The following is a 22,340-nucleotide window of genomic DNA, read 5'->3' as shown; positions in this document are numbered from 1 at the left end:
TTAAATATAATCAATTTGAAGAACCTAGTATTTCTGATCAACACAATTACCAACCACAATTCCAAAGGACTCATGGTGAAACATGCCATCCATCTCCTAATGTCCTAACGGACACAGAGAGCAAACTGAAGCACATTTTCTTTTCTGTTTTTCTTCCTTCCACTCTTTTTTGGAATGTGGCTAATGCTGAAATTTGTTTTGCATGACTATGCAGTTTTGTAATGGGTTTTGCCTTCTCAAACAGTGGGGAAGAGGAGGAGTGAGGAGAGAATTTGGAAGTGAAAATAAAATTTAATTTAAAAAACCACTTAATATGTCAGCTGCTAATATTTGATGGAAAAGACTAAATGCTTAGAAATATTTTGTAGTGGTTAACATGTTTTAATAAGTAGAATGAGGTTTACTTTTTAAAGTAGGCTAAAGTCTATTTATTAAAACACTATTAAAAACTAGCCTCAGAATATTCCATGCTTCCAAGTCATACCCATATGATGAATCCTCACCCTAACAAGAGAATAAAGGGAACTTGCTGGTCTTCTACTGTAGCTTCTTCCTTTCTCCTAGTTCCTTCCCAATAGAAAAAGAAAATTAAGGAAAGAGGAAAATAAGGCAGAGTTAAGATCCTGCATCTTACTGCTCTCAAAGAATCCCATGTAAAAAAAAAAAAGCATATCCTAAATACCAACTGCACAGAAGTATGGGGCTATAAGCATGGCAGAGTGCACGGCACAGAGAGAAGCATAAATCACAAGGCAGAATGCTGATGTACAGAAAAGGAAAGATTCAGACAAAAACATTCTAGGAAATTTTCTGGAGGCAGAAAATAGTTTCAGCTAGGAAACGAAAACAAAGAAAGGCCTTTATGAAGAAGGAAGCGGCTGACAAGCCTTGAAGAAAGAGAAGGATTTCAACAGTTCAAGATGGGGAAAGGGGTCCGCCAGCACCAACAAATCAAGGTGGGAGAGAGCAGGAAACTGGGGACTACCTAGTAGTTGAGTTTGAATGGAAGAAGTTGTGTAAAGAGGAATTACATGAAATAAGGCAGGTTGGAGGCAGCCTGCAGGAGGGTTCTAAGTGCTGACAGAAACACACTGACTGTGTCAGAGTCAGACTTGTACATTAACAAGAGCATTCTGACGACTATATGAAAGCTGGGAGTCAAAAGACAGAAGCAAAATGGCTGTAAACGACAAAGATCCTTGTAAACGGAATTAGTGAGGCAAGTGAACAAGAAGGCCCCTGATCGTGCTAGCAGAAGTCAGATCACATTAGGGATTCATTCTTCATTCTGAATGACTTTTCAGCAAACCTAAGAATGAATCAATGCCAAGGCTGGGAGTAAAGGGCAAATAAATTGCCAGTTCTAGCTAAGATGAACATATATCCACTTTCTTAGGAGTGCTTCATCATTTGTCATGAAAAGATATACAAAACCGACAATGTTGATCATGAAAGCTTTAAAGTAAAGCAGGGAAAGGGAAAACAAAACTGCTTACTCAGTTCTGACATACACAGCTCATTCTTGTAGGTAGTAGCAGATACAGCAGAGAAACAGAATAAAAGAGGATCAATTATACATGTCAGATAATATCCAAGAAGAAACCCAGCAATGAAACTCATACTCTTAAATATCTGCTGTTCCAGATATCTATATGCAAATGAACAAAGGAGGAGGAATCAACAGAGGAAACTAACACAACAAGACAAATGGGGTTCATGACTGAATTAGACCTCTGTCAGTGCTTTACTAAAAAGGAACCAGATATATAAGAGAGAAGGTAGAATAGCAGCCTACATTGAGAAGAGGTACTCCAATGACAAAATCCAGCAACCCACAGTGGGGAACCGTGATGGGAGAGGAGCAACTTTAGAGAAGGGATGTAGAGAAGGGATTAGATGAAGAATTTGGGAAACAGATAAAAAACTGAACACAGAAGCATAATAATGAAATCATGGGAACTTCAATGATCCAAACAAATGTTAGAGTTTCTGTGTCCAAAGCAGAGTAGCTTATAAATTGGTCCACTTACTTTAATGATCATTTCATTCTTCAAAAGATAAAGCAAGAAAAAGAAATTGTATTCTTAACCTAATTCTGACCAAAGATAAATAATGATAATAAGAGTTAACATTTCAGAATGCTTTCAGATATGCAAACATTTGGGAGGGGGGGGAATGATACATCATCTCATTTGATCCTTTACACTAGCCCCAGGAAGTAAGTTTCTTTCTTTCTTTTCTTTTTTTGGAAATTTTAAGGTGGACAAACTTTACTGATTTTTTTTTTGTGGGGGGGGGGACAATGATGGTTAAGTGACTTGCCCAGGGTCACATAGCTAGTACTTGTCAAATGTCTGAGGTCAAATTTGAACTCAGATCCTTCTGAATTCAGGGGCGATGCTTTATCCACCAGGCCACCTAGCTGCCCCCAGAAGTAAGTTTATTTCAAGATGCTGATACCTTTTTTATAATTAAGGAAATTTTTTACTTTCCTTAATTTCTTTGATTTTACAATCAAGGAAACCGAGGCTCAGAAAGGTTAAGAACCAGTTTCCTAAAGCTGAAACAACAAGAAGCCTAGGGAGATAAGTGACTAAATGTTCATAATTGAGAAGGGTCAGATGTAATTTTACATGCACCTTGGATTTTGGAAGAGCTATTTTCAAAAGCTTCAGAGAAAGAATAAGTAGGCTCCAATGACATAACATTTTTACAGGGTAGTTAGCCCAGAAGTGATAGAAAACTCTCAAGATGAATACTATTTAGACAGAAGCAGGAGCTACTCTGATGAGGAAGAGAGTAAGAATTGTAATATAATATAATAATATAAAATTGTAATAACTATCATTTACACAGCACTTTATATATTTTAACTCTTACAACAATCCTATGACATAGGTGTTATTATTATCCCCGTTTTACAGATGAAGAAACTGAGGAACACAGAGAGGTTGAATAACTTGATCAAAGTCATATAATTGGTCATTGTCTGAGGCAGAATTTGAACTCGGGTCCTTCTGACCTCAAGTCTTACTCTCTATCCACTGTATCACCCGGTTGCCCATTATAGCAGCCTTAAAAAACACTAATGGACAAGTACAGAGAATTCAACATTCAATTCAGATGTTAAATGGACATGAGTATATAAGAGCAGTTTGATCTTCGAGAACTGTCAGAAGAATTAAAGATAAGAATGCACTCAGCCTAATAATGACTGCTAACAAGGATAACAAAGGGTTTCAGTCCACTGGGGGCCAATAGCAGGTGACTGGGAGAAGACTAAACTACTTCCCAACTTGACGCTTTCTCTTTTTCCAAAGGAGAGAGAGGGGACGGTCTGGCCTGGGGAGAGAACAGAAATGGTCAGCACAAGATGGAAAGTCAAGGGAAGGAAAGACGTGTCCAGATAGCATCTAGATGCCCTTTACAATCTCGAGTCTCCAGGTCCAGAAGAACTATCTTCCAGAGTCCTGAAGGAACCAGCAGATGGGATTGCTAAACTGTTACAACCTTCAAAAGACTGCGGAGAACAGGAGGCAGAACTGGAGAAGGCCAATTTTCAAAATAAAGATGGTAGAATTTGAAAACTACAAGTCAATGATGGACCTGATGTCCACTCTATTCCTAGCAGGGTTTTAGAAGCAATTAATAAAAGCAAGTTTTCCGAGCACATAAAAAAGAGAGCGGTGTTTACAAAATTGTCAATATGGCTTCCTCAAGCAAGGTTAAGCCAGTATAACCTTATTTTCTTTTCTGACAGGTCAACTATACTGGCAGATCAGAGGAATGCTGTGGACTCGGATACAGTTTTCATCAAAGCATCCAATTATGTTATAAATGTGAATAAACTGAAAATATATGGGCTGTCTGATAGTATGTCAGACAGATCTGAAACTGGTAGAACACCTGAACCTGAAAGTACCGCAGTCACAAATGGGCTGATGTCAGCTGGAAGGTGGTCATTACTGGGGCATGCCTAAGAGATGTGTTTTTGGTGCTCTGCTATTCAGTATTTGTTATCAGTAACTTGGATAAAAGCATACATAGCATACTTATCACATCTACAGATAGCATGAAGCCTGGAGGAGTAAGAGCTGACACAGACACATAGAAGAAACTGCTGCTAACGTATATTCCCTCAAAACTAGAAGGCAGAACAGCTCAAAAGCAGTTGTATAATGGAGTATGATGATCTAGAAGAAATAATGAATTGGAGGAATGCAGAGAAACATCAGAAGATGTGTAGGAACTGACACAAACAGAATCTGAACAACAATATATACACTATTTTTCAATAAGGAAACTCAAACTCAACCTAACTACACAACTCAAATTCAACATAACTGAACTCATCTTCACTAAAAATCAGCTTCTCTTCCAATCCTCCCTTTCTGTTAATGGTACATCTTCCCAGTTACAAAAGTTCAAAATGTCAGAACCATCTGTGCATGGAAAGGGTAGTGAAGGAGAGAGAGTCTTCCCCCCTTACCCCTCCACCCAGTGCCTTGCCCTCATATCCTTTCTTTCCATTCCCACTGCCCCAAGCATAGTTCAGGTCCCCATTAGCTCTCTCTTGGACTGTTTCCAAAGTCCTCTAATTTATCTACCAGCTCTAGCTTTTTCCTATTCCAACATATTCTAGACTGTGCTTCCAGTTTCATTTTCTAAAGGCACTGTGCTAGCCACATTACTACCGCCTCTGTGGTTTTGCAGTCTGCCATTCAAGATCTTCCCCACCTGGCTCCAGTACGTCTCTTTAGTCTTCTCTCCCCTCTTCCTCCTCTAGACAGACAAGCACTCTACACTCCAACAAAATGACTACTCGGAATCCCACAAACATAATCAATAGTTTGACACCTCAGTGCCTGTGTTCACGCTGTTCCATGTGCCCCAATTCTCTTTAGCTCCTGACTTATCTCCATCTACTTCTGAAATTACGTTGATTCAAGACCCAATCACAATGCCTTTTTTTGGATCCCACACTCTCTATCAAAAGGGATCTATCTTCTTGACTCCTAATACAACTCTGTACCTCTTTTATTGCATTATCACATTCTGCCATATATGCTATCAAGGGCTTTATATCATTTTCTGTTTGCCTTTTTTTTTTTTTAGTGAGGCAATTGGGGTTAAGTGACTTGCCCAGGGTCACACAGCTAGTAAGTATTAAGTGTCTGAGGCCAGATTTGAACTCAGGTACTCCTGACTCCAGGGCCGGTGCTCTATCCACTGCGCCACCTAGCTGCCCCTATATCATTTTCTTATCTCCTATCATCCCTGGCATATATTTATGGAATGAAAAAAATCTCGGAAAAAGTACCACAAACATAGTATTAGCCCTAGAAGTAACTCACCCCTCTCCCCCTAAGGTGCCTTGCCCCCCAGGGCTCTGCCCTGGGTCCTCTTCTCTTCTTTCTCTCTACTGTTTCACTTGGTGATTACATCAAGTCTTGTGAATTAAATTATTATCTCTATGATTTTCAGTTCTATTTACACAGCCCTGACTTCTCTCCTGACCTAGTTTTGCATCTCCAACTGACTTTTGGACACCTCAAACTCAATGTAAACAGCTTAAACTCAACACGTCTAAAACAGAACTTTCCCTTCTTCTTCCTGACTTTCCAATTGCTGCTGGGCTCACCACCTTGGTGTGACTCTAGACTCTCGTGCCACCCCCCCCCCAATCTGTGCCAAACCCTGTTGGTTCCACCTTCATAAAGTCTCATACATGCCCTATCCTCTTCTCTAACACTGGCACAACCCTGGTGCAGCCCTCCTCCCCTCACCTGGAGGAATGCAACAGCTGCTGGTGGGTCTGCCTGCCTCAAGTCTGTTCCCTCTTTAAATGACACTGAAGAAGAAGTATTCCCATGTGTTCTGTTTGCACTTTAAAGGGCAAGAGAACCTCGACATCTGAGCTGCAGCCGAAGCCTTCCATTTGTGCTGTGTCCCCGTTAGAATGAGGAGGAGCTGTCATACTCTTCTACTGGACTCCCCATGCTTCGTAGAGGGCTTTGTGTATACTACGTGTTTAATAAGTGTCTGTCCTCCACTTGGCTACAGAGATGATCTTTCTAAAGGGCAGCGAGTCTGATCCTATCACTCAATACATTCCAGTGGCTCCCAATTAACTCTAGAATCAAACAGAAGATCCTGTTTGCTTTTCAAGCCCTTCATAACCAAGCCCTTCCCGTCTCTTTACGTCTTACTCCTCCCACTCCATGCTACTAATGACTCAGCCCCTTTGCTGTTCTGCACATGGCGCTTCCTCTCCTGCCCTTTTCACTAGTTGTACACCGTGCCTAGAATGACCTCCCTGCTCATCTCTACCTTCCGGCTTGCTTTAAGCCTCAGCTAAAACGATGCCTCTCCTACAAGAAGCCTCTTATGTTTCCCCTTACTGTTGAGCTCACCTCTAAGTTATCATGCATTTATCTTGTTTGTATATAGTCGTTTGCATGTTGTCTCCCTACCAGACTGTGAGCTCCTTGAGGGAGGGGTTGCTGTTGACTTTCTTTGTATCCCCACTACTTAGTTCAATATCTGGCACATACTAAGTACATAAATCCTGGTTGACTAAACTTGACACCATCCCACTCATGATGATAATAAGATGTTTAAAAGACTTCTGAGTCTTTTAATAAGACTGTGATAACTGATCATATTGTAATTCAATCTACTGCAACTTAACTCTACATGTAGACAATTGCTATGCCAATATATGGAAAAGCAACAGCAGACAACAGGTGGAAAACAGGTGATTGTTGTTGGAATGTCAAAGAACAAAGACAGCAATGCATTACAACCCCAGTCCTTGAGATCAGCCTCTTGTCATGGTGACTCTTAGCACTGTCAGGTTCATCACTTACTAGCTAATTTTCCTAACAATATACCAGATGAGGCAAGGGAAGCAATACTATTTTCAAGATGAGTTATGTGTATATAGGGAAAACAGAAGATACTCACCATGGGTAATATTTAACTCATTCCCTATTGCCAAGCTCCAGACTTTACCTCTCACACTTGGAGGAATACCTTGCCACCACAATTCTCGAACTTTTCGAGAACACCACCTGGGTAAAAATGAAACATAAATTCAAACCAGCACTACGTCAATGCCTTTATGGTACTTTATATACATACGCATCATTATTAAAGCCATAAGATATGGGAATATGATTAATACACCTAAATATGGGTGGAATTAATAAAACTCCATTCTGATTCTGATTGTTTAACTGACAGTAGAATGACTTGGCCTGCGGCTTTCAGTTCAACTCATCAATCTTTTGCATTCATGCACCCAGCAATGTGGTTAGCAAAGTATTGTTTGCTCTAACTAGCCTATGAACACGAAGCACATCACTTCACCCAGAAGTCTCCACCTGAACAATTTTGCAGTAGTTTCTAGTATTGTGCATGAATATCGCCCACTGAGAATAACTTTGGTGCTGTACATAAAACTTCTATCTGCATGCAAGACACCATGTGGCCTAATATGCCTCTGGACTCTAAGAAAAGGAACACTGTTAATCATTAAGTATTTAGTACTCAAACCAGAAGTCCTATTTGCAAATACTCTGCAGGACCTCAAAGCATTTTCATATGTATGATCTCATCTGAAATGCAAAACAACATAAAGAAGTAAGAAGAACAGGCACAGGCCTCAGTTTCTTCCTCTGGAAAACAAAAGGACTGGACAAGGGGGCCTCTGAGGAATCTTCTGAATCTAGAATCCTGTGATTATTCCCTCTTCACAGATAAAGAAACTTGGGATCCTGAAGGTTAAGTGACTTAGGCAAGATAATACAACTAGGAATCCAAGTGCCAGCGTTTTATTCCTGATTCCACTAGCACACTGTTCTTCCCTTTACCACCCCCTGCCAGGCAGAGTTTTAGTGATGAGGCAGAAATAGACATGACTGAACTTCAGGGGAGTCACCAGTTCAGGTAACCCGAGCAGTAGCAAGACTGGTGCCTGAATACAGGTTTTCTGACTCCAAATCCAATGTTTGTCCACTGTACCATGAATGAATGCAACAGGTGAGCTAACAATGTTAAATATAGCACATGACCTAAAAGCAGAAATTGAGTCCATTAAAAATGAATGGAGGAACATAGCTTAAATTCAATAAGTAACAATTAAAAGGCTTTCAATTTAAAATGTGACGACGAAAACATCTCATCTCCAAAGAAATAGTTTTAAATTAAATAGCAATTGTTCTTTACTTACATTGTTTCCCAGTTGGGTAAAATTTCGTTGTTCCAGACCAAGACCGCATTTCCAATACTTTCTTCCAATCGACACCTCTCTTCCTGTTGTTTCTTTCTCCTCTGTGCTTCTTTAAGCTCTAAATTTTTAAAAAGAAAATTAGTACTGGGAGGGACCTAGAAGGTTATCCAGCTGAAATCCCTCATTTTACCATGGAATAAACTGAGGTCCAGAGAGGCCAAGTGCTATTCAGCATCATGCACCTGAATAATGGCAGCACCAGAACTAAATACACCTCCCAATTTTCAATCCCACAGCTTCCCATGATACCACTTTGTCTCCTAAACTGTATCAGTTCAAGAAGATATACTTATTAACAAACAATGAGAAAAGGCATTTAGAAAATAATGCAGGGGCAGCTAGGTGGCACAGTAGATAAAGCACCAGCCTTGGATTCAGGAGGACCTAAGTTCAAATCCGGCCTCAGACACTTGACATTTACTAGCTGAGTGACCCTGAGCAAGTCACTTAACCCTCATTGTCCCACCAAAAAAAATACAGTTAATGTTAATTAATTCAACAAACATTAAATACCTAAAGGCTTCTGTACCAGGCACTGCAGGGATAGCTAAAGTTTGGGTAAGAGGATCCATAGCTATTCCACATAGAGGGAACAATGTGAACCAAGCAACAGAATTTTGTGAAAGGGCTTGGAGTATATTTGGGGAGGCAAAAAGAAGCCATTTGGGGCCAAAGCATAGACTACATGCAAGGAGATAATTTGAAATAAAGCTGTGAAGAGTGGCAGCAAATTATGGAAGGCCTCAAAAACTAAACAAAACAGTTTGAACCTCTATTCACTAAGTAATAAGTAACCACCAAATATTTTTAATACAGCAGTGACATGACCAAACCTACACGTAAAAGGAGAAGATGGAAGGAGAAAATGAAGCTGACACTATTGGCAGGCTATTACAGTAACTCACACATATAGTAACAAAGGATTGTACCAGTGTGGTGGTAGTGGAGAAAGAAATACATATAGACCAAGAGCTGTTGCATCTTTAGGATCTGCTAAATGATTGACTGAGAGGTGAGGGAGACCCAAAGCCAAAAATAACTGAGGTTCTAACATACACAATTAGAATAAAAATTGTGGGGGCAGCTAGATGGTGCAGTGGATAGAGCACTGGCTTTGGATTCAAGAGGACCTGAGTTCAAATCCAGCCTCAGACATTTGACACTTACTAGCTGTGTGACCCTGGGCAAGTCACTTAACCCTCATTGCCCCGCAAAAAAAAAAAAAAAAGAGAAGAATATAGATTAACTACTCTAAACTTTCTATCTTTTTCAGGGTCTCACAGCATGCTCTGCATACAGTAAAAGCTTAGTAAATATCTGCTGAATGAATGAATAACTAACCATCTAAAAGGAAAATATATACACAAAGACAGGAAAATAGACAAAAAGACACTGAAAGGGACATAGAGGGAATAAATGAAAAATTGTTTTAAACATCTGTAGGCAGAAGTTATTTTTAATCAGTTTTATATGTCAATTTAACTGGATTTGTTATTCTTTTTAAGTTAGGTTCATAACACATTTATTAAAGGAAGGAGACATGGGAAGGAAATTTTCTATCAAAAATTTTACAGAATATAACCATTAAAATACACACACATCACCAAGGATCAACTTTCTAGACTCCAAAACTTAAAAAGGAAAGATCTAAAATGGCTGTGAAATCCTACAACTTTAAATAGACTGGCAATGACGAATAACTACCTCTTTTTTTGGCCTGAACCACCATTTCTTCATATTGCTGTCTATGTTTCTGAGCTTCTTCGGCTGGTTTTGCAGGGAGGTTTCTAGATATAAAAGAAAAGATTTCCCACCATTATAAATAGCAAATTCAAGTTGTGAAGGCTGGAAGAGAGGGAAGAGGTGTGGAACTGAGATGTATTCATCCTTAATAGGTAAATATCTTTAAAAGCTGCAGTGTACCTGAATTTATAAAACAAAGGTGGTAATTTATGTTTTATAAAGAATTCTTGGGGCAGCTAGGTGGCACAGTGGATAGAGCACTGGCCCTGGATTCAGGAGGACCTGAGTTCAAATCCGGCCTCAGACACTTAACACTTACTAGCTGTGTGACCCTAGGCAAGTCACTTAACCCCAATTGCCTCACAAAAACAAAAACAAAACAAAACCAAAAAAAAGATCCTTAAAAAAAAAAAAGAATTCTTAATTTGGTCTTGTGGCAAAAGTTTTGTATTTTGAGTTACCCAATATCTTACCTGATCATTTTTAAATCTGTAAAGTCTGACACTATATGGTTCACATATGTGAGCTAAAAAATTGCAAGGCGAACAACTTATTCATCTGAAGGTAAATCCTTTCAGCTCTTTATCTAAATAATTTATTTATTATTACTATATAATACATACCACAATAATTGTCAAGAAATGTCTAACATCTGAATTCTTTCATTTAAGGAAAGAAAAAGAAAAAGAAAAACAAACCAGCTTGTTAGGTATGTCCCAGTTTATATACTCTACCACTTAGCCTGCTTCAAGGCATTCTCTATTACAAGTATTTAAATTATTTAGAAGAATTGGCATCTGCTACATGAGTAGGACAGAGCAACTCATCCTCCCTAGCAAATGTGACATGTACTGTGTGCAGCAGTGCAATTCACTTTTATGTTATTATCATTTACAATTTTTAAGGTTTAAAAAAATCATCCACCAAACTAATGAGAGTATTAATCCATTAAATTTCTTAATACAAAACATACATAGTAATACATTGCTATTTTGGTTATATCTAAAGATAATCTGGATTCCTTAACTGGAAGGAGATGTTAAGATGAGCCACCAGTAAAAATACATATTGAAAAATTTAGTAAAGTTGAAATGTCTAATAACTTCTTGAATAGAATTTGTTGACCACCAACAATTACTCACATTTATATAGTGATTGTATAAAGACAGGGCATTGGATCAAAGCATTTTCAAAATAGTATAGTCATTAGGGATCATTTAGTCTAACCCTTCCATCCTGCAGGTAAGAAAACTGAAGTTCAAAAACAAAGCAATTTATTCACGATTACAATAAATTAGTCATGATAAGCAGAAGAGCCAATATAGACCTCCAGAATCCACATGCAAGCCACTTCTCACTCTACCATGGTGTGACATCTCTTTTCCCCAATGTCACAGAGCTGCATAAGTTCAGGTGCTAGGACCATGTCTCGTGTACCTTTTTACTATTATAAATGCCGCATAGTAGTAAAAATAAATGTTGTATGGCAACTTTCAAAATCACTCTTGTTACACAGTATCCACAGTTACAGAACACATTTTAAAGCAAGAGTGAACTTCAAACTTTTGTTTGAGGGAGGTTGCCAATGGCTTCCATTACGATTTCCTTGATGAAACACACTATTTAGCTTATTTATAATCTTATATTTAAGATCTCATTAAAACTTACGCTGGTCTATCTTCTAGGATAAGAGCAGTGGTGGAAAGTGGTTCAAAATCGAGATTTTTCCTCACATTCTGTTTAGGGGAAAGAGGTTTGTGAGGTCGTCCAGCTTCTTCTTCATATTCCTATATAAAGAAAATAGCAATTAAAGAATTGTACATAAACCTATGTACAATATGATTATTCTCAACGAAGAAAATTAAGCTTTTAATGAAATCATTTTGTTACTAAAATCTTTTAAGCTAAACTATTCATAATACAATGAAAACTCTTGATATTGCAGTGCAAGAACTGAAATGTTTTACACATAAGGACACTAGAGTTAAAGTTTTCCAAGAAAGCCCATCAAGTAAAAGTTGTCTTTCTGATTTGTCAATCTGCAAATGGCTGTATGGTCTTTGTAAACTACAATGGATCAGTCGTGGAGTCATGGACCAGGCATGGTACAATGGCTGTGTGGCAGGGCTGCATTGTTGAAGAAGGCTGAGAGGAGGGTCTTGATACATTCAAGAGAGTCTCCTGAGAGCCCCTAACCCCAGAGATGCTGGCTAAGAGTTAAGAAGGATGAAATGTGGCTGGGGCTCAGTAACATCCCAGATCCAATGAAGCTGAGAAAACACTTTAACATATGTATAGAATAACAAGAGTGCAGTGTTAACAAATTAGTGAATTTTTCACTGAACTACGGTAAACATAAAAACAAACATCTTCATAAGGTAAAGCCAAACAGAATTTTGAATGGGAACAAGGAGAACAGGTGGAACTAAGTAACCGCCTGGAGAGTCTAAACCTTTTGGGCATCCTTAATTCACAGAAACACGTACAAAGTCTTAGAGTAGGAGATGTGGGAAAAAGAGGGAGGTAAGACATGCTACTTGTACCTCATAACCTTGTTGGAGAGGTAAGTCAAACATGAATAAAATCGAGTAATAATTGAAGATTAAATAACACATTACAACAATGGCATAGATGTCACAAGGTAGGATTTAAATAGATGACCTCTGAGGTCCTTTCCAGCTCTGAGATTTTATAAATACATACATAATTCAGTGCCCAAAACATTTTTCTGATCAATTTGATTGTGAATGATTTTTTTTTTCAGCACAAAAAGTGAATCAAAATGGAAAAGGAAAGATGACTTACCATTCACATTCTCATTTCACCTTTACAGCAATCGTGTGAAGTAGGTCATACATAAAAATATCATTTACCTCCTATTTTGCATATGGGGAAACATGGTCACATGGGCAGTAATTATCAGGGCTAGCATTCCAATCTAGGCCTTCTAATCCTAAATGTGCCACTCTTTCCACTACGTGATGCCTCTCAGATAAAGGTAAACAATTTTTGAAAGTACCAGGGTAATACTATCCACCTCCAAAGAAAGAACTGATATTGATGGAACAGACTGAAGCATGCTATTTTCACTTTCTTTCATTTTTTTTCTTTTAATGAAGTTTTCTTGTACAAAATGACAAATATGGTTATGTTTTACATAATCATACATGTATAACCCATATCTGATTGCCTCCTCATGGAGGGGGAAGGAGAGGGAGGGAAAGAAGGATAAAAATTGGAACCCAAAACTATAAATAAAAATGTTTATTATTATTATTTTTTTAAAAGTACCAAGGTAGCAGTCAAGTAAATAGGGAAGTATCTTTACCGCTAGCCCTCCTTCCCCTACTCCCACCACCACCAGAGTACTAGATAAGAAGAATATTAGTAGGGAGAAGGATGGTGCAACAGATTTGATGCATTCAGCACATGCTGACTTCATGAAATGAACTCAATAGGAATATGAAAATTAATCCTATCTACACATCTTCCACATAGCTAAGTCTTAAAATATAATCCCCAGAGGCTGAATTCTGACCAACAGAGAATTCTTAGAGCTACAGTTTCCTAACTCTCCTATCCAGTTTAAATTCAAGCATTTAAATTATAAATCTTAGAATTACAAAAACAAATCAAACTTTTAATATCACCTGGGCCAACCTTCTCATTTAGGATACCGAGGCCAGATAACCTAGCCCAAAGTCACACAGCGTATCAACGGCACAGCAAACAACAGAGCCTGAGTATTCTTTCAGTCTACATTCTCGTGGCTTAAATATATAATTTGCAATGAAGTAAAGGTCCCATCAAAATAAAGACACCAATAATTAGAGCTGTTAATTGTTCAAAATCAGTATGATACACCACCTTCTGCTCATAGTAACAATAAATTAGCACACAAAGTAAATTAGACTGGGGCAGCTAGGTGGCACAGTGGATAAAGCACAGGTCCTGGATTCAGGAGGACCTGAGGTCAAATCCAGCCTCAGACACTTGACACTTACTAGCTGTGTGACCCTGGGCAAATCACTTAACCCTTATTGCCCCGGGGAGGAGGGGAAAGAAACAAAGTAGATTAGACTACATTGAGGTATGAGGAGGGAGTTAAGGGAGTCACTCCTTTGTCAAAAGTGACCAAATGAATATGGCTAAAACCTCCTTCACTCAAGCCTTCCTGCCTCTGGGATCCTGCTCATTAGATTTCCAACACCTGGACTGTCTCTACTTTCCCTCTTCCCCATTTCCACATGTTGCCATCCTGTAGATCCTTAAAGACAGAGGCAAAATGCCACCATTTTCCCTGCCACCACCTCCTCCTCCTCCTCCTCCTCCAAGCCAACAATGATTCATCCCTCGCCTGATTTCTTAGAACTCTGTGTTCGTCTTAGATCATAGGCTTTGGTGCTGGAGGGGACTTCAGCAAAGGAAATAGCTAAGACAGATGAAGCGACTTCCCTAAAGTCACAGAGTGGCAAAGCCTATTATGGACTCTAAATCCAGTGGTCTTCACACAAGACCACTGCTACACTTCTCTGTGTGAATGTTTTATCTCTCGTTCTCTTAGACTGAGCTCCTGAAGGGCAAGAACTGTGCCAGATTTAGAACAATTCTCTCACAGTGAGAGGCAGTGTGGTATAATGGATAGAGAGCTAGCCTCAGAGTTACAAAGACCTGGTTCAAGTCCTGTCAAATACAGCTGCATGACCTTGAGCTCATTCATTTAACTCCCAGCTCCACACACACAACTCTGTCTTTGCACTGATCCAAGAAGTGCCTCAGCAGGAGCTCCCAACCCCGATGGAATCACAGGTCCTATACAATCAGCTTTCACAGTAGCTAGTACACATTTAATAAATAGGTCACTAGGTGGTGGGGGAAGGAGTCAAGCAATTAGGGCTACCATAACCATGACATGGAGAGATAAGAGACAGTTCATAGCAGCTGGGAGCTAGCTATTGGGGGGGGGGGAAGGTATTAAGTATGGCACGAAGGTGATAAAACCTGTCAAACATGGTCTACCATGTGAATCATTTCTAGGAGTGGTCTGTGGCACTGAGATCCTATGGTTATCAATGGTAGACAGAATGGGGAAGTTCTAGTTAAGGCTAAAATTCTGTATAAGTATGGTACTGCAAGTAAATCTCAGGATGGCTACATCATACATATTCCTCTACCTACCCAAAGCAACAAGCCATGGTGGCCATTGAGGGTCTCCATCATGGGCAATGCACAGCCAGAGCATCTTATGTCAAGGCCCAGAGCCTCTACCAGGTGCAGATGAGCTCAGTTGCTGCCATGCACACATGATGAAGAGTTCCAGGGCTTTGTGGCACCTGCCTTTGCCCTCGGAGAACGAGTGCTATTGACCCACTTAGGCCCTGAGGTACTAAAAGGAATCTAAGGTGGCCAGCTACCAGATCTAAATCTGCCATTAGGCTAGCCCCATCTTATAGAAGCTCCTGGGTGGTCCCTTTTATACTTCCAGCCCAGCTCATTCTAGCTCTTTACCCACCCAACCAACATCGTCGGTCAATTTGAAATACCTTTAATCCATCTGTTATGCTTTTTTCTACTCCCCATAGAGATTAGGGAGACAACCCTCAATTCTGTCAGACCTGATTGCTTGACTGGGGGAGGAGGGGAGAGATCTTGACTATAGAGAATAACCCCCAAGACTCCCTTCAGCCACTGGGACACTGACCCAGTTTGAAGGTCTGGCTTTGATTCCCTTTAGGAGAAAAATGACCAAATTTAACTCTTCCCTCTCTCTGCCCAAATTTGTATACTGCTGCTTTAGTGATATAGTTTGGGGCTTTATTAAATTTCTCCAGAATAAATCCATTCTACCTCTAGCAAGAAGAATGAATGGCCGAGTTTACAAGTGTTCAGATGTGTCATGTTCACTTCTCTGTGGAGTACATAGTCTGTAATATGTGCTTATTCTATTCAACCCCTACATGAGGCCTCTCTTAATCCCTCATCTGCTAATGCTTCCCTGCCCCATAAGACTGTACTTAGTTTATATATATTTACACATACATGTGCTGCCACTCCTAATAGCAAAGAACCTCCTTCAAAACAGAGACTATTTCATTCATTCACTCTTTCAAATTGCATTTATGTCTTGCACCCCCAGTGTCTAGCACTGTGCCTGACCCACAGCAGGTGCTTGGTAAATGCTTGTTGATCGACTTTTGAACAAATTAATGAATGAAAGAAATCCTTATAGTACAATATTGCCTTGAAATCCCTCTCAAAGAAAGGGGAAGGAGGATGAGGGAGATTCCAAGCATAAAAACACAGGTAGGGACATGGCAAAACACAGAACATAGATAAAGGACCAAAGACAGTCTAGTTTGACTACAGCATAAAATAAATGGATGGAGTAGCATAAAATAAGACTAAAAATATAGGATTGTAAGACATCCAAGGTTGTGGAGGAACCTGAATATCAGACTAAAAAAATCAAATTTATGAAATATTCAACAGAAAGCAAGTGAAGGATTCTGAACTGGAGTCACATGACCCAATCTATGAATAAGGAAGATCATTCTGGCAGCACTGATAGTGATGGACTGGGGATAGAATGGAAGCCTGAAGACCAGTCTGGAGCCTGCCTATAACAATAATCTCTGCAGGGAGGAATCAGGAACTGGTGGGACAGGTATGCAAAATACCACAAAAGGAAATGGAATAGGTAAACTGACTGAATGTGGGAAGTAAAGGTGAGAAAAGTTAAAGATAATACCTGAAGACTAGGTGGGTGGTGGTATCGCTTACATAAATAAGTCAACAGAAGAAAAAGAGAAAGAAATTAAAGACAATGAGCTGCTCTTGGGATATTTAAGGTACTGGTAAAATCCAAGTGAAAATGACTTTGACATAGCTCTGGGACATAAGAGAAGTGGTTGTCATTCAGTTGTTTTTCAGTCATGTTTGACTCTTCATGATCCCATTTGGGATTTTCTTTGTAAAGATACTGGAGGGGTTTGCCATTTCCTACCTTCAACTCATATTACAGATGAAGAAACTGAGGCAAACAGGGTGAAGTGACTTGCCCAGGGTCACACTGCTAGTAAATGTCTGAGGCTGGATTTGAACTCAGGAAGAGGAGTCTTTCTGACTCTAGGCCCAGTGCTCTAGGTACTACAGCACCACCTAGCTGCCCCAGAAGAATAGTAGCCCTCTACAAAAAGCTAATAGTTAAAGTTTCAGCAATAGATAAGGCTGCCAAGAGTAGGGTAGGAAGAGAAGAAGGCTGACAACACCACTCTTGGGGATCACCCACATGTAGGGGAGAGGAGACGGAAGAACCTAGGCAAGAGACTAGACAGGACTGATTGGGGGCAGCTAAACCAGATGATCTCTGAGCCCCCTTCCAGAGAAGGAAGAAAGGGCAGTGTCATCAAAGCCAGGTGAGGAAGCAGTGTGGAGGAAGTCATGTCAAATGCTGTAGAAAGGCCTGAGAGTCCCCAGTTGAGAAATGGTCAAAGGATATGAACAGGCAGTTTTCTGATGAAGAAACCAAAGCTATCTATTCCCATATGAAAAAATGCTCTAAATCTCTAATGATTAGAGAGGTGCAAATTAAAACAACTCTGAGGTACCACCTGACACCTGTCAGATTGGCTAAAATGACAAAAAAGGAAAATAATAAATGTTGGAGAAGCTGTGGGAAAATTGGAACATTAATTCATTGTTGGTGGAGCTGTGAACTGATCCAACCATTCTGGAGAGCAATTTGGAATTATGCTCAAAGGGCGATAAAGCTGTGCATACCCTTTGACCCAGCAATACCACTTTTAGGTCTTTTTCCCAAAGAAATCATGGAAAGGGGAAAGGGACCCACATGTACAAAAATATTTACAGCTGCTCTTTATGTGGTAGCAAGGAATTGGAAGTTGAAGGGGGGGCCCATCAATTGGGGAATGGCTGGACAAGTTGTGGTATATGAATATAATGGAATGCTATTGTGCTGTAAGAAATGATGAGCAGGAGGAGTTCAGAGAAACCTGGAGGGTCTTATGTGAGCTGATGATGAGTGAGATGAGCAGAACCAGAAGAACATTGTACACAGTATCATCAACACTGAGTGTTGATCTACTGTGATGGACTATATTCTTCTCACCAGTGCAATGGTACAGAAGAGTTCCAGGGAACTCGTGATGGAAGAGGATCTCCAAATCCAAGAAAAAAAAAAGAAAAGAACTGTGAAGTATAGATGCTGATTGAACCATACTATTTCTTTTGGTTTTGGTGCTGTTGTTGTTTTTTTTCTATTTTGAGGTTTTTCATCATTGCTCTGATTTTTTCTCTTATAACAGGACTAATGCAGAAATAGGATTAATGTTATTATGTGTATATATATGTGTGTGTATAGATATATCTATATCTATATAGATATAACCTATATCAGATTACCTGCTGTCTAGGGGAGGGGGGAGGGAGGGAGAAAAATCTGAAATTGTAAAGCTTGTATAAACAAAAGTTGAGAACTATCTTTACATGTAATGGAAAAAATAAAATACCTTATATGTAAAAAAAAAAGGAAAAAAATAACATAAATAAAAAGAAAAGAGCTAATTTAAAAAAAAAAAGAAAGGCCTGAGAGGAGGGCCTTGGGTCTGACAGCTCAGACATCATCTGTGACCTCAAAGAGAACACTTTCAATATACTGGTAAAGATGGAAACAAAACTACTAGTGCAGATAACAAGTACCCCCTGTCCTTTCTGGATATTTAGCAGAGAAATTGGTGGGGGAGAGAAGGGGGGAAATAGAATGAGAACTTCGGAGGTAACACAGTCAAAAGAAGGTGAATTGTTTTGTTTAAGAAGAGGAAGTCCTGAGGCTAGGCAGGCTATGTTCCATAAGTCCAGAGAACCTACCTTCTCCCTCACTTTTTGAATTCCTACTCATTTTCCAATCTGTCTGAACTACAATTTCCTTAAGCAGCAGGAAATAAGATGAAGATTGGTGGAGGCAAGGAAGATGCCACATTACAAGTGGTTAAGGGCTAAATGAACAGTTAGAAAGTGGAAATACTGGGTAAAGGCTACTTTTTCTACTGTTGCAGTGAAAGAAAATAAATGAGACAGTAGCTGGATTGGTTTAAGAAGGGTCAAGTGAAGGTTGTTTGGGTTTTTTAAACAATTATTCACAATTCATTTCTCAAACTCAGTGATAAAATCTATATAGAATCATTAGTAATTTAACAAAACTTATGGCTAACCTTTTTACACAGAAGGGTTCTTAAAGGTACAAGATCAAATGTGTTATGTTATACAGCACTGGAGCTATCACAAAAGAATTTTTTGAACAAAGTCAGAGACCTTAAAGTGTACTTGAGATTCTAAAATACTTTAATTAAATAAAAAAATAATTCCTATTGTTGTGTATATGCTATTTTATGCTGATGTTATTGACCTTGCTCAAAATCTGCTTCTCATAAATAATTAAGAGCATCATCAAGTCAACTTGATAAGCTTAAAACTAAATGGAATTGTTGCTTCTAATTACCAACCATCTATATGAACGATCAACCATTGTTAAGCACTAGCAATTGACTTCCAGTTGTAAGTGATCTTTATTAAAAAAAAGCAAACACAACTTTCTGCCTCGGTGCTAACTAAAGGTACCCGACCAGGTTGTTTAATAAGTCAACAAACAAGAAATTGATTGTTTATTATGTGTTCACCACTGTGCTAGGTATTGTGGGGATCTAAAGAATAACAATAAAAATTAAAAATGGAAAAACAATTTCTATCCTGAAAAGGCAAGTCTAACACATTAAAAGTAAGACAACAACAAAAGCTGTTAAATAAAATGGTTCATTCTTCAAGTTCTGTAAGAGTTCAGAAAAAAGAGAGAAAGTTGCCTTAAGTAGTAGTAGGCCTAGAAGAATGTATAGGATTTGGACAGGTAGAATGGAAAGGAGGATGCTTCAGGTAAGAAGAACAAGAAGACTGAGTGTGTGGAAGTATTCACGGTAAAGAGAGATGATCTGGAAAAAAATATATAATACTTCTCAAAGTTTAAAAGGACAAATAATGCTAATAGTCAGAAATTACTTTTACCAGGCTTCATAAGGCTCCTTTGTTCAACAAAGACGAACCTTCTCAGATTTGGGAGTGTACATTTCAAGGGAGAAAGAAGACAGACTGGATTTAGGGTTCAAAGGACAGAATTTGCTACCTATCACATATATGAAAACAGCCTCTGGTTCCCTTTCTGTACAATAAAAGTGGTCAGACTTGATTATTTCTGAGGGGCTTTCCATCTCTGAATCCTACGATCTCTCTCTCTTTCTCTCCATACACACACACACACACACACACACACACACACACACACACACACACACACACACACACACACACATATATACTGTCAGGATACCAACACTACTTGGGGTGTGCCATGCCATTTCAGAACGTAAGCAATTAAGAGCAAGGATCTTATGATTTAGCTGTATCTTGTGCTCCTAAATTAATTCCTACATTTATAACTGTAAGATTTAAAAGCATTTTGTCCAAAAGGCAGTTAGAGGTAAACAGGAAAAAGGGAAGGAAGAATATGCTATAAAAGAAAATTATGCTGACAACAACAGACTAGAGTTCCAACTGTGATTCATTGAAAGAGCACTAAAAATCTTATTATTTTAATCGCATTAATTTTGGCTTCCTTTTTAAATCACTGGTTTTGTAAGAATCTGTTTTAGGAAAAGAGAAAAGAATTGGTACCTATGGCATCTAAAAGAAAATTATACTAATGCTTATTTTTGGTTAAATCATCCCTAATACAAAAGCTGGAATATTAAAATGCCTTAATAAGACATAAAAATATCTTTGGAATAAACTTTACTAAAATATGGGGGTAGTACACATGGTACCTATTAAAAGATTTCACTGGAAAAAAGTCACTGGCCCTGGAGCCACACTGCTGAAGGAGGGAAGCTTTTTGTCATCTGATATTAAGGAATTATTTTTTCAAAATATTTTACTTCAACAGAACCCACTTTCTAATTCAACATTCTATCCTTTTTTTTCCCCAAAAAAATCACATTTATTTGGAAAAAGTGGTTTTAGAATCCATGGTGTTCTTTCTCTCCATTTTATTGGCCAAAAAATCCCACAGAACCTTAATGAATGACTTTACTTCAAAAGCCAACTGGAATTACTACCAAGGCTTCATTTTACAATAAGCAGCAAGCACCAGAACATGGGAGTGGCTCTATGTTAAGTAGCTCAAGCTGCAAGAATTTTTTTTAGCATGTTCATATGACTATAAACAGCCAGTGTTTATATACCAATGAATATTTCCAAAAGAGTATTCACTAGGCTGGAAGAAATTGGAGAGGAAGAGAAGAGGGAAAATAGTTTTGGAGCAATTTCCACAAATTCCTTTTTTAATCCAAAATACAACCACACCAACGAGCATTCATCAAGTGCCTCCTATGTGCCAGGCATTGTGCTAGGCACTGAGGATCCAAATACAAAGAATGAAACAATCCCTACTCTCCAGGAGCAACCTCTGGCAAAACAAAGAGCACACTATTTAAGAATACAGGCATATACTAAACTTTGGACATTGTAGGCCATTCACTGCATCAGATATTCTTACACTGCTTTAATTTTTAAAATAAATCCTAGGTTTCCATGACAAGTCAGCCAGATACTTTATCTTGCCTAAAGCCAAAGGGAAAAACACAAGAACAGGACAAAGGCTTTGACAATTCAACATACAACTATAAAGCCAGCTCTGTATGATGCAAATGAGATCCAAGCCTTATGATACTTCTTAATTAATTATTCATGTGACCCAATTATGAATGGAAGCATTTTAAGTTTAAGGTAACATGAAAATATTCCTATAGATGAAACTCACCGTACCAATGAAATGGCCTCTGCCATTATTTTTAAATATGAAATAAATCGCTGTACATGCCAGCTTTAACTTGGGCTTTAAATAATGTCACCTGAGATATAAGGGAGGAGCATGGCAAGATGTACCCAGTTTCTAAAAAATGTCTATTCTCCAGTGGAGATGGAAATCGTAAGTCTAGATCACCAGAAACCAGACTCCATTTAGGATGCATAAACCCAGAAAGTTCTGGTCCAACAGCCTCTGCTTTCTGTTCAGAGGGAGTGCTTCCACACTGGAGCAGACAGATAAGTGACTGGCCCAGCTGGGTACAAAGAGAAAACGTCCTCTGGCTCTGCACAAAGGACTCTGCAGCCGGCCTCCCAGGTAAGCAAACGGGCATGGATGACGATGCCCCGTGCAGGTGGCCCTGGGCAGAAGCCT

General features: G+C 39.0%; 1 protein-coding gene across 3 annotated transcripts in view; it reads right to left on the bottom strand.

The window, feature by feature from the left end:
• The window catches only part of TBC1D14 (TBC1 domain family member 14), a 102,791-nt gene that overhangs the window by 31,901 nt on the left and 48,550 nt on the right, over positions 1-22,340 (bottom strand). For all 3 annotated transcript variants that reach the window (XM_043971452.1, XM_043971450.1, XM_043971453.1), the window contains 4 exons: positions 11,705-11,823; positions 9,998-10,080; positions 8,234-8,351; positions 6,967-7,073 (listed from right to left, as the gene is read on the bottom strand). In XM_043971452.1, coding sequence (XP_043827387.1) covers positions 6,967-7,073; positions 8,234-8,351; positions 9,998-10,080; positions 11,705-11,823 — 427 coding nt within the window. The remainder of the gene's footprint in view (positions 1-6,966; positions 7,074-8,233; positions 8,352-9,997; positions 10,081-11,704; positions 11,824-22,340) is intronic.

Source organism: Dromiciops gliroides, chromosome 6, assembly GCF_019393635.1.
Source record: "Dromiciops gliroides isolate mDroGli1 chromosome 6, mDroGli1.pri, whole genome shotgun sequence".
NCBI classification, from domain to species: domain Eukaryota; kingdom Metazoa; phylum Chordata; class Mammalia; order Microbiotheria; family Microbiotheriidae; genus Dromiciops; species Dromiciops gliroides.
Note: the sequence above shows the minus strand (reverse complement) of the source record. Positions and strands in the feature narration are given on the sequence as shown.